Source organism: Paramisgurnus dabryanus, chromosome 19 (genome assembly GCF_030506205.2).
Source record: "Paramisgurnus dabryanus chromosome 19, PD_genome_1.1, whole genome shotgun sequence".
In the NCBI taxonomy this organism is placed as follows: Eukaryota; Metazoa; Chordata; class Actinopteri; order Cypriniformes; family Cobitidae; genus Paramisgurnus; species Paramisgurnus dabryanus.
The window spans coordinates 35,810,680-35,828,699 of NC_133355.1; the positions used below are offsets into that span (position 1 = coordinate 35,810,680).

The 18,020-nt window shown below is 36.6% G+C and overlaps 1 protein-coding gene and 1 long non-coding RNA gene across 2 annotated transcripts in view; one reads left to right on the top strand and one right to left on the bottom strand.

Moving 5' to 3' along the window:
- LOC135780050 (uncharacterized) overlaps positions 1–18,020 on the top strand; it is a 494,904-nt gene that overhangs the window by 17,303 nt on the left and 459,581 nt on the right. The window lies entirely within an intron of this gene.
- lrp12 (low density lipoprotein receptor-related protein 12) overlaps positions 1–18,020 on the bottom strand; it is a 33,964-nt gene that overhangs the window by 11,412 nt on the left and 4,532 nt on the right. The window contains exons 2-3 of the mRNA XM_065290800.1: positions 2,633–2,689; positions 1,658–1,793 (exon numbers count right to left, since the gene is read on the bottom strand). Of these exons, the coding sequence (XP_065146872.1) occupies positions 1,658–1,793; positions 2,633–2,689 (193 nt within the window). The remainder of the gene's footprint in view (positions 1–1,657; positions 1,794–2,632; positions 2,690–18,020) is intronic.

Sequence of the window (18,020 nt, forward strand, 5' to 3'; positions counted from 1 at the left end):
TGCCTTTCATTTACACTACACCACTGTTTTCGACCCTCATAGACCCTGTTTTAGTTTGAGAACTCAGACGTTGCACTGCAGTGTAAGTGAACGTAGACGGAGTCTTATGTAAACAAACAGCTGATGTTAACGTGACAACGCATCATTTTCAAAGTAAAAATTATTTTTATTAATGTAAATGGAGGTTTGCAACGGAGGTTTTGCCAAAAATAGTAAACATTTACCAACCAGCTATTATAAATGCTATATCAGATTGTTTTAACATGTATCCTTATAGATAATGTCTGTTTTATATTTATGTTTGAGTATTGTTGGGTTTGAATATTGTTGTAATGTTGTTTATGTTTTGTTTCAAATTTAGTTAGCTTATTACGAAAGACGCCATATAGGGCATTATAAAGGCCAATATGAACGGTGGAATTGTAATGGGTCAGACATTATTTGGGAGTTTAATTTAAGTTTTGTTTGTTACTTTGAAATGAATTTCGTTTCATATAATTTGTGTCTTAATTTTTATCGATGTTTTGTTGATAAGTTTTGTGAATATAAATTAATAAAAACAATAAAATCAACGTCATTAATATTTAATGCTCGTTTAGCCAATTGCGCTTTTTGCTATTTCTGTGTTGTTGCTAGCGGAGGACGTGCACGGACCTCGCACACTTTTTTTTTTAAATTTAACGTCATATTAATTTTTAATACTTCAGCCGGCCACGCTTTTTGTCGGAGAACACGTGTGAGGGAACACACAAACGCACTGAACAGCGACAGGTAAGGGAAGATAAGTTATTTGGTGTTTTTCTAAAGAATAGAGTCAGTTCGTACAAAAATTTTCAAATGGACTATAAGATCATAAATATGAACTGCGAACAATTAACTATTATAAATATAACAGCGTGAAATGGCTGAAGAGGAACTCCCTACATTAAAGCAATATGCATTACTGTAGGCTAAAGCTATACTTCACCTCTTATTATGTTTGACTGAAGTTTGCATTTGCTGAAATTTATTTTTGCTTCAAGTTTGCTACTGTTTGGTACTGTTCACTTGAATGCTTCCTTTTTAAATCATAAAGACCTTTCTGTTTGATTTATAACATCAACATTAACCTATTAATCATATTAATATGTTGTAGTGGGGAACTAGAATAATATAAGACTTTCCCCAACACATTTTATAGGTTCAAAAATAGTGTCTGTTGTAGTTGCTGGCAAAGGATCCAGGTATGAATTTTTGTCAAATTTCGCACAGCTCTAGGCTGCATAAATGCTAAAGGTAAGCAATTATTAGAGTAATAAGTTATTTTATACTTTTATGCGCATGCCCAATTACGTGATTGGTCATGTTTCATGTGATTATGGTCGTGGATAGTGTGGATGAAGATTCTTTTTAAAATGCCAGTATAAACGAGGATCATTTTCATTTTAAAATGCCGTTTTAAACCGCAAATGCTCTAATGTAAAGAGGGCCTGAGTAAGGCCGCTACTCAAACAGGAGGGGGGTTAGGAGTTTTAGGGTACTATCAAATGATCAAACCTATGATAAATGATAAACCTAAATTTAGGCAAATCATGAATACTACACTAGGACTGATGGGGAATAATTTCCATTCCTGATCCTGTCAGTGGACTGGTAGTTTTTTAAATAAGATGTTTACCTGATTGTGATGATCTCTCCAGGGTTGGCCCTGATATTCCAGCTGCAGTTAATATGAGATGGGTACTCAAAGGGCCAGCCAGGACTGGTTATTACACCACTGGATGCCCTGATCTGCTCAGCCACATCTCCACAGGCTGGTGGAAAGCACAAAAATATAATGGTAAGGATTAAGCAGCTTGTCATACGCCCACATGCTCTGATGTACACAATCTCGTGCGGAGAAGAATGGCAGTATGAGCACTGCAGACTATTTATCCTTCTTCTAAAAGGGTAAAGTCGGTAGTATGAATACCATAAAGAAACAAATAGCCGAATTAAGATTCCAAAATAACATGAATTACTGTAATTTCATTTCTTGCACTTGAAGAGTTAACTAGAGGTCCGCAAGCTACGCTAAAGTTTGCTCCTCGTAATTTAATAACCAAAGTACAGTTATTCGTTAGTAGCATGTTGTGTAGTTAAAGTCTCAAAGCCAAAACTATATTCTTTCTAAAAGTGAAGGCTCATTCACGCCTACCTAAAGTTTTTAGCAATGTCATATGACCCCTTTAACATTTACCAGCATCAGATAAATGTTAAGATGTCCCCCATACATATGTCATGTGAAGTTCAAAATAGCTCAAAACACAATATGGATAATTTATTATAGCATGTTAAAATTGCCACTTTGTAGGTGTGAGCAAAACATTTTAAATTTTTGATGTGTCCTTTTAGATGCAAATAAGTTGATCTCTGCACTAAATGGCAGTGCCGTTGTTGGATAGTGTAGATTAAGAGGCAGTATTATCCTTCTGACATCACAAGGGGAAATCAAATTTCAATGAGCAATTTTTTCCACTTGCTTACTGAGTTGATCTTTTTCAAATTTTCTAGGTTGATAGGACCATTGGGGACCCCAATTATAGCACTTAAACATGGAAAAATTCAGATTTTCATGATATGTACCCTTTAAATAAATTAAGTTGAAACTTACCGTTTGACATCCCTGACACATATACATTCTCATTGTGTTGAGAAGAAACTGCATTTCCTATTAAAACAACAAAAAGATACTTTTAATTTGATGCAGAAGAGATTGAAGTACTGAAAACAATGTGCCAACAACAACCTTTCAAGATGCAAAAAGCTAAAACCACTCGTGTCCAGTGATTCAAACATGCTTAACGACTGCAAGGCTAAAATTTTCATCAACAGTCCTTAAAATTATGAAGTTATTATCAAACCACTTTAACAGACCAACCCTGTAACATTTTAAGCATAACTTTGTTCAAATACACTTGCTTTTAATTTTTTTTTAATATTCATGAAGGAATGTATAAGCTTGATAAACTCATTTATAAACAAATTCATCAGTATATAGACAATGCCATAGAATTACAAAACTTTAAGCTAGATTCATGATTTCTTATACACCGTAATATACAGTCTACAGTCCCAAAAAAACCCAAAAAAATGAAAACCAGGGGGCGTATTACAGAAAAGTCCTAACTTTAAAATCTTATCTTAACTGTTTGGTAACCATGGTAATTTCAGTTAGGACCTCATTTAAGACAAAAGCTATTACAGAATGATGTTCCTAAATGCATTATCTTATCTTAACTGCAGATAGGAAAGTGGTATTACAGAAGCATCCTAACTTGACAAAACATCCTAAAAACGGTCTTAACTTTAGGGTAACCTCACAGGTGTCCTAACTTAAAACTTTAATGATAGCCAGCTGAAACAATCACATTATGATAGAGCTGCGGGAGAATGACATTACATTTTTAACAAAGTGGAGGATGAAAAACATCAATGTTTGTTTTTGGATTACTCTTTGAATGTTTTTTTACCTTCACACATTCACATAATCACAATGTTTCTCACTACTGGAGCGGTCTTTCAATTTCTGTCATCCCTCATTATTAAAAAACAGTTATCTTATCCGATGATGGGATTATAGTGAATACAGTACATACTTGACTCAGCATCTATTTCTTGTCATGTCTCTATCAAATGTTGAAATGTACAATAGTATCCTAGCACTAAGGAAGAATAATTTTTTTTAATTTGTGTAAGTCACATTTGCTTAATGTTTAAATTGAATGGTAACTGATAGATGATGTGCTAAAACACTAATACAAAAAACACAGACTATAATTACTATGAATTTAATAAAATGTATTTTTCTGGCCCATTGAAATAAAAAGGACAATTCTTTTGTTTACTGTAGCAGCAGCTCACGCATTGCTGGTTGCTTGGTAACAGACATGACAGTTGATAGCCAAACATGATTAAGCGATTTGGGATTTCCTAACTAGAGATGAGATAAGATTTGTTGAAATAAGATGATAATCCTAAATCAATTTAAGATTTGCTTCTGTAATATGAATTTGTGAAAAATCTTAACTTAACACATCATATCTTAAGTTAAGACCTAAGATAGAAAGTTTCTGTAATACGCCCCCTGGTCAACTTCTTAATAGGGTTGCCGCGGTGACGTAATTTTCCCACCGGTTAATCAGCGCATCACAAACTCGGTGATCCCGGTGTCACCGAGTGGGAGGGGCTTATAAATGCGCATGCAGACGTGCACATTTTACTTTCACTATGAAAGTGAATTTGCGTGCAATTCGAGTGCAACAGCTGGTTTAATTAAGTGCTTGAGTCAATGTGCGCAGGTAATTCTCAAAGAACCCGCCAGTCCCAAGCAGAGCAACCGGCTACTTCTACATAAAAGCGCTGCTTGAATGATGGGTTTAATATTTTTCTTGATGAAAAACACAACAAAACGACCTCGCTTATATTAAACATCATATATGTATATTATAATAAAAACGAGTAAGCACGCAGCTTCTGTCATAATCTGGTCAGTCAGCTCACCTTGCAAACTCTGACAGAAATAAATGAAATCTGACACCTGCTGCTCTGTGACGCGACGTGCGTTCAGCTCCGCTGAATTCAGACAACAAACACATTCAGTTGTAAGTGTTTGCTCTCTCTAACAAAACTAAATGATTTAATTACACGAAAATATCAAAACGACGGTGAAAGACGGTGTCGCGGTGGGCAAGTGATATAACCGGTGAGAGGCTAAAGCACCGGTTATCACCGTTTCACCGTCTATCGCGGCAAGCCTACTTCTTAAACTATATCAGTAATCTAAACTGTGACCATATTTTATTTTTAATACTCAGAAATGTTCTATTATTACGCAAGCAGTTAGTAGCATATACTGAGCTGCATATACATCAGATGGACTAAGCAATAGACCAATTTAGAGTAGACGTCACAGTTACGTCACTGCAAGATGCGCGCGCAATGCGGTTGCAGAAAAACAGTGGAAATGAATTAGACACGAGTGAAAAGAGCAAGATAACTCACTAGAAAATGTCCTGTTGTGCTGTTAAGTGTCAGAATAAGAACGCCAAAAAAGATGGCTTTCATTTTTATAGAATACCTTCGTCGAAGACATCATTTGAAGATAAACGTAGGTGTTTATGATTACAATAAGCCCTTAAACGGACAGAATGGAGCGAGGAAATCATCTGGAAATCTTTTAATAATTAGAATAGAAAATAAGTAGAGAAGATGTCCGGTGTTCTGTCGAAGTTGGTTCCCTCCATGTGTTTCTATAGCGTTTTTATCACGTTACAATTATAATTTATTAAGGAAGAAATAATAGAAAACAGGAAAATTATGAAATATTTAATAAACGCTATTATATATAATACATGATAGTATTGCTTTTATATGTACTTTTAGCGATTCAGACTGTAAAAATAAGTGATTTTGCAAAAAAGAACAATACATATACATTACATACATGCATATCAGTAGCCAAGCCATTTAAACTTTTTATCTATCTAAAAAATAAACGTAACGTGATTAAAACGCTATAAGAAACATTGCACTAAAGGGAAACATAGGGGAATCAGACTTCGACAGAACACCGGATCCATAAAAATCACGGTTTAATGCTAAACACTTCACAACCCTACTGCGGAGCAGTCACTTTCTGCAACCAGTTTGGCTCCGCCCACAAAAAACGTCATCTCTGTTTGCAAACACGACATTGGTCTATATGAAACATACTTAACATTACGATGTTAATGCTGCGTTCCAGACAACTCAGAGGTTGGATATTATTGACGTCAAACCCATGTGTAAACGTCTGGAACGGCAAACGAAGTTGGACATTCGACCTCTCAACTTGAGGCAGACCGATCAACCTCGACCAGACGCGCCATTTAACATCACGGAAGATGGCGGCTAGCCCACAGTGTTACGTGAAACGCAAACGAACTTTAAACTATTTTTAAAACGTATTATGTGTGAATATAAAGGTTAAAATATCCAGAGCAAGTGCTTTTGCTGGTTCAGAGTTGGTTAGAAATTTTAAGTATAATAACATTTTCTTGGTGACTAGAAAGATGATGTCTAGTCATGGCTTCCTGTTTTACAAAAAAATAAATATTAAGTAACATAAACCCCAAGTCCCCTTAATTATTCATCACAGTGGATAAAACCAAAGACTACAGTTCTGATTTGCAGCAAAAGATTGTTGAGCTACACAAAAAAGGAAGTAACTTTAAGGAAAAAGTTAAACCAGAAACATCTTTTCCCCAATCAGGGAAATAATGAACATGTTTTTGACTGGGTATGTTGCAAATCAGCCTGAAAGAGAATATGTGTCTATATCCTCTTAATGCTCAGCAATGAGAATAATTTAAGTGGACAAAGACTCTCCAATGATCACAGATGGAGAACTTCAGAAATCAGTTAAATCTTGGGGTCAAAAAGCTTTAAAAAAAATAATCAAGGACAACAGCACCCCCATAAGCACAAGCAGCATATTTTAAAACTGTGGTGAGCATTAAGCATGGATTAAAGTGAAAAAAATTCTTCTGACTGAATTTTTTTTCAGGCCAAGTCATATTCCTTTAACTAACACTCTATGTAGGCGAGACAATAGCATTTTAAGGGGAGATTTTTTGCCATTAATTCCATATTGAAATCTCCTGCGGCATATATAGGTAGCTGTAGTTTGCAGGGCATTTCAGATTAAGGCGATTCATTTAATGAATCTTTTATTAATTGTTAATGTATTAATTTAAGCATTTACTAATAATTTTTTGAAATCAAAGTTGAAACTGTTAACATTGAGGATACTTGCAAAGACGGGATTTTTGACACATATTTGTATTTAAGGCCAATAAAGTGGCAAAAATACTCACAAGCTCAATGAGAAGCAAATGCGCAACTTGCATACTCTGACACAGAAACAGCGCATTTAGCACTGTTGTTTAAATGGCTTAAAATCACTTGTTTTTAAACTGCGGTGCTTAAATTTATGTACAAATGTGACGTTTTGGTGACCACACGCAAATGCAACTGCAAGAACCGACAGGTGGATGACATCAAAGTGCCGCGAGAGCATTTCCAAAGCAGTCTCCTCTTATGATTCCTCAAATCGCTCTCACAGGATTTGGATGTCATCTGCCTCTAGACCAATTTAGAGTAGACGTCACAGTTACGTCACTGCAAGCTGCGCGCGCAATGCGGTTGCAGAAAAAGGTGGAAATGAATTAGACACGAGTGAAAAGAGCAAGATAACTCACTGGAAAATGTCCGGTTGTGCTGTTAAGTGTCAGAATAAGAATGCCAAAAAAGATGGCTTTCATTTTTATAGAATACCATCGTCAAATACATCATTTGAAGATAAACGTAGGTGTTTATGATTACAATAAGCCCTTAAACGGACAGAATGGAGCGAGGAAATCATCTGGAAATCTTTTAATAATTAGAATAGAAAATAAGTAGAGAAGATGTCCGGTGTTCTGTCGAAGTCTGTTCCCTCCATGTGTTTCTTATAGCGTTTTTATCATGTTACAATTATAATTTATTAAGGAAGAAATAATAAAAACTGTAAAATATGAAATATTTAATAAACGCTATTATATATAATACATGATAATATTGCTTTTACATGTACTTTAGCGATTCAGACTGTAAAAATATTTGATTTAGCAAAAAAAGAACAATACATATACATTACATACATGCATATCAGTAGCCAAGCCATTTAAACTTTTGATCTATCTAAAAAAATAAACATAATGTGATTAAAACGCTATAAGAAACATTGCACTAAAGGGAAACATAAAGGAATCAGACTTCGACAGAACACCGGATCCATAAAAATCACGGTTTAATGCTAAAACACTTCACAACCCTACTGCGGAGCAGTCACTTTCTGCAACCAGTTTGGCTCCGCCCACAAAAAACGTCATCTCTGTTTGCAAACACGAAATTGGTCTCTTGGTTCTTGTGGCACCAGATGAAGTTTACCTACGAGTTTAACAAACTCGTTGCATCAGCCACTGGATAGATCAACATAGCAGTCAAAAACGGGACGCGGGTGATCACGTAACTTTACGGGAGAAATCATTTACCCCCAAAATACAGGACCACTAGTCATACTGTGCAAAGACACGCAAGTTACCTGGATGTTTTTTTTAACCCACGAACTGAAAGGCTTGCCAATCTTCATCATTTCGCTAAGCCAAGTCAATCTCCATTGGTCTCTTACACCTTTATCGATCTCCAAACACCGGAGCCTTCCTGCATTATCAGTTTGTCCATACTAGCTGAAATAAAGGTTAACCTCAGCTTAACGTGATACAGCCAGAAAACCCGTAGTGGATGCGGTGCGTAGTGATTACAGAATGCTTACAGTGGAGAAAGGAATGTGATTTGGCTCCACTCCAGGCTTTGATTACATCCCACTTAATACACGTCGTCTTTATGAAAAGTGAAATTCGTCTAGCGACGGAAAACTTTAATCCATGCATTAAGTTAAAAGCTATAGTGAGTGGCAGATGTCTGCAAAAATTTTTATATCCCAAAAACAATGCAAACTGAAAACATGTATACCGTGAAATATACTGCTACCGTGAAATAAAATTACTCATTCCGTGAAATAGATTTTTGGTCATACCGTCCACCCCTTGATGTTTTAACTAATGGAAAAGGCCGAATAATTGTTAAAAATGTAACAGATGGCTCGGAGTCAGATCGAGGCCATTTGGCGTCTGGATCGTAAAAGCCCTAAAATTGTGATAATTAGATAACCCTGTCTCCTTTGTGACAATTGTCGAGATCTCTATCACCTATCAAGGTTGTAAAATAGGCGACAATTAAAACAAATGCAGTCGTCAAAGGAGGTTCAAAGGAATTCCACCAGAGAAACCTGAGAGCCGATCGAACGACAATCGCCAGAGACACAGCAGGGGGCACAGACTATAGGTCTCTGATGAAACCACGTTTAAAGATCACAATGAGCTGTTTAAATGTATATATATTTTATATCCCTTTACTGCATGATGGTGTATATATGATGTAACTGTGTGTTAACACTTTAGTTAGATTTTGTTCACTGGAACATGGTTCATATCTTAGGTATGAAATTATTATTCAACGTGATCTTAAACCCATGTCTTGTCTAGTATCAAATTAATCTACTTTTTATTTCCTAATCATTGCTATGTATCATATTACCATAAGCCAAATCAATCTAATTTAATATTGATTTGAAGAGTTATGGAAACAAACTTTTATCATTATGCAATTACGCAAATGTGATGTCTGAAAGAACAGAGGCTTGAGATCAAGCCATTAGTGTCAAAACACCTGGATTAACCCTTGGCTAATGCACAGACTTGTTCTAACTGATCAGTTGCAGGTTTCATGGGAATAATAATAATACATTTCTGTAATTACTATGAAAGTATTCATTTTGTGAAGATGTACAGAAAACATTGCTTGATTTATGATTTTAACTTCCTCCATTAAACATTTTAAATCTGGTATGTATAACCTCTTCACACAACACGCTGATCCCATAAAATTGCCAAGAGTGCCTTCTGTGTGAATTCTGTGCCTTCTGGAATAAAGCAAAGATCACAAAGCTCTTCTCTATCCGCTGAGATCAGTCACCAGCTTAATTGAGCAGTATAATAATAATAATAATAATTCCTTACATTTATATAGCGCTTTTCTCAGTACTCAAAGCGCTTTACATATGAACGGGGGAATCTCCTCAACCACCACCAATGTGCAGCATCCACCTGGATGATGCGACGGCAGCCATATTGCGCCAGAACGCTCACCACACACCAGCTTATTAGTGGAGAGGAGACTGAGTGATATAGCCAATTAGTATGAGGGATGATTAGTAGGACAATGGGCAAGTTTGGCCAGGATGCCGGGGCACACCCCTACTCTTTTTTCGAAGGACATCCTGGGATTTTTTTAATGACCACAGAGAGTCAGGACCTCGGTTTAACGTCTCATCCGAAGGACGGTGCTTTTTTGACAGTATAGTGTCTAGGGATGTTAACCGATGACCGTTTGACCGATGGTTGACCGTCAGTGTTTCCCATACATAGGCTCTACTTGGGCGCTGCGCCCAGGTAAATTGCGACCCGCCCAGGTAAAAAAAAATCACTTTACGAATTTCCGTATTTTCTGAACTCGACTGGATGACCCGTGTTTTGGAGAGAGAGAGAGAGAGAGAGAGAGAGAGAGAGAGAGAGAGAGAGAGAGAGAGAGAGAGAGAGAGAGAGAGAGAGAGAGAGAGAGAGAGAGAGAGAGAGAGAGAGAGAGAGAGAGAGAGAGAGAGAGAGAGAGAGAGAGAGAGAGAGAGAGAGCGCGAGCGCGAAAGAGAAAGAGAAAGAGAGAGAGCGCGCGAGAGAGAGGTGGGGGTCGGGTGACCGTGAAGATGATGCACGCGTCATAAACTCATCATCCAGCGCGGCAAACTGGATCAACTGCAGCAGCACATACGGAGCAGCCAGGGAACACACTGCGACCAAAACGGTCGCATATGCTTATGTGCATATGTGTTTATAGCATCTAAGTTGGCTTCATTTTGCGTGCAAGCACGTTGTGTCTCTCCGGTTGAGTGTCCGTTCACGTGCTCTCTGTTTCTCAATGAATTGGGCGCGACGCGAAGCAACCTCAGTGTCACATTGTATCCTTTCATGTTTCTGAACTTGAGCAGAGTTTTACCATTAGAGGTCTTTCTTCACTGAGGACGCGGGACCCGTACGGTTCCGGGTTTATATTTTAAATGGTCAGATGGGTCCGAGTCGGTCCTAGTTCATTACTTCGGGTCCCAAGTCTGATTAATATTGTGTGTAAAACCCGAGTCGATCGGAGAACGGCCGTGAGCGCTACCGCGCTAAAGCTCGAGTGCTGTTTTAGCGTGCCTCCGGTTTCTATGGCGATAGCAACTGGCTCTTGTCACGACCACGCGCCGCTTCATTTTCTTTATCCCATTTTTTAATAATCTTACTATTAATAGACAATATCTTTACTAAAATCTAAACAGTTTGCACAGAGATTGTAGCAAAAAGCAGTGCTAATACTGAATGAGCAAAGCTCTAGCTGACTCAGGATATAAAAAACGCAAAGCTGTAATGTAAAGTCTGTCATTGGGACAGCAAGTAGACTTTTAAATCTGAAATAATTAGTGGATTAAGCTTTTTTTAATCCGCAAAAGAGAAATAGAAAGCAGAAGCAGTAAAAGTGCCTATCTTATAGAAGTTATTAACATTATAACATCAGTCACATTTATAATCTATAGACCTGCACTGTCTATATAGGCTATAGTATACATAGTATTGTATATAATTGAGTTTGATAAAAGGGGTCATCAAATTGCTTCATATATCAGTGCAAAAACATAAAGTGTTTTCGTGGTGCTTTGACAAACAGTGTCAGCTTTGTTTATGGCAAAAAAAGTTTGGGGTGGTTAGATTAATGAACTATAATGTGAAATTAATATGAATGTTTTATAAATCAAAGTATTGTGTTGTGTCACACATTATTAGTTCTTTGTTACATGTATAGTAGACCATTTTTTGTCGGTGGATAATAATGATTGCCCTTTTCACCAGCTACCACCACAAGTAAATTTCAGATCTGTGGGAAACACTGTGACCGTATCAACGTTAACCGGTCAAAGTTGTCGGTTGTCGGTTAAAAAAAGGGATCTGTAAATTAGGCTATTATAGACAGTGGACTAAACCCTACTACAGTTAGTCATCTCTTTCTTTCCAAGATCATTTTGTGTGAAGTGAACAAATCCCTCACACTCAGTTTTTCATAACTGGTCTGTTTGTACTTTATAAACCAATAAAAAAAACATTTGGCTCGAGGTCACTGCGTTTGGTTTCGCATGCTCGCATGGTTTGCGAAAAGTAAATGCTATAGGCTATTTTTTGATAAATTCCTTTATTCGAACAGTAAATAAAATACAGCAATAAAATAATTAAAATTAAAGTCTCTCCTGGTTGTGTTCCAAATTATTAACATTTATGTCTTTTAGGCTAACAGTAAAGTGCAGAGTAAGTTTTGTTTCTGTAAATCCTCAGCCATGATTTTTACCACTTTATTAAGTTTTGCTTTGTAGAAAGCATTTCTTTAAAGTGAATTTCGTTTTGTATAAATTGTATCTTAATTTTAATAAATGTTTCATCAACCAAATGCATGTATTTAATAAATAAAAAGCAAATATAGCAGAGTATATAATTACCGGTCCGTGCATGAAGGCGCCAACACGGCGTGTTCACTTGCATTGCATTGTTAATTAGAACACACCTCATTATAAATAAATAAAACTCAGCGTAGGCCTATATGCCTCATACAAGCATTAAATATCTTTGCTGCATTTGTTCTAGAACAAACACAGTGCGAGACCTGCTTTGGCCGGTGCGTCTTTTACACATTCTGAAGGTGCCCGTTTAATCCATTGGTTTTATCGTGTTGCAGTGTATTAGGCAACATTCCGCATAAGATGGGTTTAGATTTGGAAATACATTACATCTATCTGTCGTGCCCTGATGAAGGCCTGGATGTAGGCCGAAACATGTTGGTGGTATTTTTAAGTTCTATTATGAACTAGCACCTTTATTAAAGCGGTTTTATAATTTAGAAGAGTGCCTTGGTTTCCTTTTGTTGTTTTTGAAATTTAGCTTATTTCCCAAAGAGCACCTTCGATCTACATATATTTTTGACATTTTGTATACTGTTTAGAACGCCGTAGCCCTCCAGCCCCTGCTTTGTGGGTGATTGTTTTTGTGGTACATTACATCTATATTTCAGTGGTAACAGAAAAGGTGATGATGATCATCCTATGTCTTTATTATTACTACCCCAAACTAAAGCGCAGTCTCTTCTGAGCTGTCATTTTCTTAAATGAGCCACGGCAATTTTCAAATGAGCTTCACAAACGCCTTTATACAGGCGCGGCTCGAAATGGTAGGTATGTGACAAAAAAATATAAATACTAGAAAATTAATATATAATTATAACCATATGATAGATAATAAAAAGAACTTTAACATGGTTTTTAAATTATTAAAATCGGATAATTATTAAGAAAGTTATGGAATTTTTTATCTCGAAAATTAGGGGGCATTTTGTACCCAATTAAAACTATGAAAAACTGTGACCTCTTCCGCTTGACCAAACACTTTAAAATATCATAACTTCCTAATTTCTTGGTCTATTTGCATAATTCAAACACCACATTGTAGGTAATTAAAAGCCCAACAAGATTAAGATGACATCTTTTTAAAAGATATATAAAAATGTTATTATTTTTGATTAACCACTAATTAATGAAACCCAGAGCATCAATCCACGCATATCTTTCCATATGAAATCAAAGCCCTCTCAAATAAAATTGCTGTATTTTTATATATTAAAGAAACATTTAATTGTTTCTTTAATATTTCTTAATTGACTAATAATGCTGGCGAGCAATTTAAATGGTCAGATATTATTAATACATTAATTGATGATTATGTTATTTATCATTCATAAATCAATAAATGCATGCATGTTGCATGCATGTATTTATTTATATGTTTGACAAAATTATCCCAATAATGTAATCTAGAGAGTCTAATCCTTCGTTCTGTATGATTACTTTGAAAAATACTGCACGGATTGATGAAAACGGAGAAGTTTTGGAAGCCAATATGATTGAATGGGCGATTCTGCTTTTGACAACAACGTCACTTTGCAGATCTTAAAAAAGCACATGCGAATGTTACAATCAATCCCAAACTTCACCTAATTCAAGTTAAATGTATATTCTATCAAAAGTATTTGGTTTGAAACAAAAAATACTCGCCTTCATAGAGGATTTCAATGTCAAACACGAGAGAAATTTTGCTTCGCTTATAACTTTCTTCTTACGACAGCTGTCTTGGAAATTCGAACGTGAGAATCAACGTGAGGAAGTAATTTATGTCATATGGGCTTTAGAGGTATTCACAAAGCAAAGATATGACAGATTTCCTAAGTCACCAACGTGTCTGGCACTGAATACCTGCTGGGAACACAGCCGTGGGAACAAAGCGCTCGTGCGTATTACGTCATTTTGTCACATACCTAGAAATGGCTGTTATTTTAAATAGCATAGCATATTTTAAACTAATAGGCCTATCGGTTAACCGGTTTCAACCGGCTAATGAGGCTCGGTGGCCGGTCAAGAAATTTTTTCATTTTCGCCATCCCTAATAGTGTCCCCATCACTATACTGGGGTGTTAGGACCCACACAGACCACAGGGTGAGCACCCCCTGCTGGTCTCACTAACACCACTACCAGCAGCAACCTGGTTTTTCCCAAGTGGTCTCCCATCCAAGTACTGACCAGGCTCAGCCCTGCTTAGCTTCAGTGGGCAAGCTGTCTTGGGCTACAGGGTGATATGGCTGCTATGTCATGCACTAATTTTATATCAAATCAGAAAAAAAAAATCACAAGCGTGGCTTCTTTAAGAAAGAAATCGTAGATCATAAGCGAACTTAAGATTCTCCAGAATCTCCACCAAGTGCACAATTACATTACATTTTACACCCTAATGTTACATGGGCACTCACAGATTGTGGGCACTCAGAGACTTCCGAAAATCGCTGGCAGCGTGAACAAATGAACCAAAATCAAATGGTCCTGTGATTAACCCCCGGAACCCATTATCTAGGGGTGCACCGATAAACGCCGATATGCACTAAAAATACGTTGCCAACAACTATTCTGAATCGCACAGCCGATATTATTCACAGCTATTTCATGTACTACGGCTTTTGATCAGTAAGTCCTTATCGATCTGAAATCACTGTTGGTTTGAGTCGTTTATAACATGCTTTGAAAAAGCAACACTCGTCAAACATAATCATTATATATATTTTTTATTATCATGAAAAATACATGAAAAGGTTTGAAGAACAGCAATGCTACGTGTCACAGATGCGTGTGTTTGGTTCTTCGTTTGCAGCGCATGTTGAGTTTCTGCACAAGAGCGCCCTCTGGCTTTTGGATGTAGCAGCATTTCACTGTAATTCATTGGGAAGCAGACCATCGGCCGATATATCAGTGCACCCCTACCATAATCTGTGTATTGTCCGGAATCTCTGTGTGAAAGGGCTCTTGTTTGATACAAAATATTGTTTCTCTGGCTGGAGTAAAATACAACTTCAATTCAAAGAAAATAAAGAAATATCGAATGTCATCAAACAGCTGAAAAACAGCCTGCGAGATAAGCCCTGAAGAGCTCATGTTGTTCAAGCACGTTGCAGTAACTGGGTTTTCCCTCACTTTTGTCTAATGTTTCGGCAGCTGACTACATTATGGGACAACAGCCCACATGCAAACACTGGCATGCAAACCCTGCTGCAGAACAAATGTTCAACAACTGATGGATACAAATGAGGCTTAATATCAATAGACCTATTGTAACTATCACTTGCAACAGATTTGTTGAACAGATGGGTCTGTCCTGTAGAATACTTCAAACACAATCCTTAGCCGGAATGCATTTAACAACTAGTTATTTTAACTTAACATTTTCCTTTTAAACCAGCACCCTGTGTGTCAATAATGGTTTTGCTCAACACCATACAATCTAACGCTAATATAATTTCATGTTGTAGGGAAAGTTAGAAGGTTAGAATGCTTCAAACAAGTGTTTTTCACATCCAACCCTGGAGAGCCGGTGCCCTGCAGAGTTTAGCTCCAACCTTAATCAAACACACCTACCTGTGATTTTCTAGTGATCATGAAGACATTGATTACAGGGCTCCAGACTAACTTTTTTCACTAGGAGCACAGTGGCCCCCAACTGAAAATTTTAGGTGCGCAACCAGAAAATTTAGGGGCACACACCGTAAATCAACATGCTAACCAAATATTCACATTTCTACTAATTTCCACTGTATTACTAATAAATACTTTAATGATAGATGCAGAAAGTACAATGTGTTTTTTCAAATTCAGTGACACATTTTATTGTGCACTTTTGGAAAAAAAGGTCAAATTTACTACATCTATTAAAGAAATTAAATTCAATTTTAAACATCCGAAAGACCACAATGTGTACAGTATGAAAAAAATACCAACAGACTATTGTCCAATAGTAGCCCTCCCATTAACAGTTTTGGAGATAAACGCAATACATGTACCCGCAATTACGTATTCAAAATACATATTATGAGTAACTGTATTCCGTTACAGTTACAATTTAAATAGTTGGTATTTAGAATACAGTTACATTGTTGAAATCAATGGATTACATGATGATACTTCTCTGTTCCACACATTTATTCTAGGGCTGTCAAAAGATTAATCGCGATTAATCGCATCCAAAATAAAAGTTTGTGTTTACATAACATGTGTGTGTGTACTGTGTATAATTATTATTTATATATAAAAACACACCCAATCATGTATATATTTAAGAAAAAATTGTTATATTTATATATAAAATATTTATATTTATATATAATATAAATTATAGAAATGTATATACAGTATTTAAATGCAAATATTTCTTAAATATATACATGAATGTGTGTGTATTTATATATACATAATATTTATACACAGTACACACACATATGCTATGTAAACACAAACTTTTATGTTGGATGCGATTAATCGCGATTAATCTTTTGACAGCCCTAATTTAGTCACTTTCTAAATAAATTAGGGAATTACCCAAAAAAAAGCCTGTGTAGCCTACGTTATGTCGGAGCCCAGCCCAACACATTAAGTGTAGCATAATTATTATAATAATTATAACCCGACTATGTTTTAATATGTGGGCCATTATTACTGACTTTCTCAGCTACAGTTCTGAGTTGTTTGAACTACAGTAGGGCTGGGATAAACGATTATTTTTTTAACGATTAATCTAGCGATTATTTTTCGATGCATCGATTAATCTAACGATTCATTTTGTCAGTCCGATTCGACTTCGATTCGATTCTCGATTATCTCCCCATTAATTAACTAATAGCAAGTTATACATGTTGATTTACATATCTGAATGTAAACATTTCAATATATCTTTATTGCTCTTAAAATTTCAAAATAATGCAGTGCATACTGTGCAGTTAAGTAACCGTATAAAAATCTCAAGTTCAAATTACTTTATTTTACATGCATTTATGAGCAAAACCTCTTCAATGTGCCTTTTGATGGTCTGTGTAATTTTTATAACTAGATTTGTTTAATCCACATTGTTTTCGTGCTGTTCTAGTCCATTTAATGACAGATATAAACTTAAGATAGACTTAAGATAGACTTATTATAGACTTAAGAAGCACATATATTATTAAATCTCTTTCTCTTAAGTTTATTAAGATAGATGAGGACTCATTTACTGCTGGACAGAGAGTGAATGAAAGCGCAGTCTTCTGGCAACAGTGACATATTTCATTGCTTTCTGTTAAATTGCTCAAATGACTGTTTAAAACACACTAGGCATCACATTCATGATTTTATGGTAAAATGACACTTTTTCGCGTAAATCCACAAGCATTTAAACCATAAGCAAAGCACTTTCACTTTAATTGAGCGTGAGCAGCGCAGCAGAACCACGCAGAAACGATTGCAGCACTGTTGCTACAGAGCCACCCAAGTATTTGCGGCTGGCTCCGACCTCCGTTTATATCCGTTTCGAGCCGCGAGCTCGCGCTGCTCATGCTGCGGGGTGCATGCTTGTTAACATGGGCGCTGAAAAAAACACGCGCCGCGCGGCCCGCAGGCTCTGCTCACCCTTGCTGTGTGAAACCGGCGTGGACTGAAGCCACTCGCGTTGATACTACTGCGCCGCCTTTTTGGGTCTGACGAATCGACGCGCATATTTTGCGTCGACGTATTTTTTGCGTCGACGTCGTCGATTACGTCGACGCGTTGTCCAAGCCCTAAACTACAGAAATCTGTTTAGAATAGGGATGTTCATACTAGTTAATTTTCCCGACCGACAACCGCAGCTTTTTAACCGAACATTAACCATTAACTTTAGAT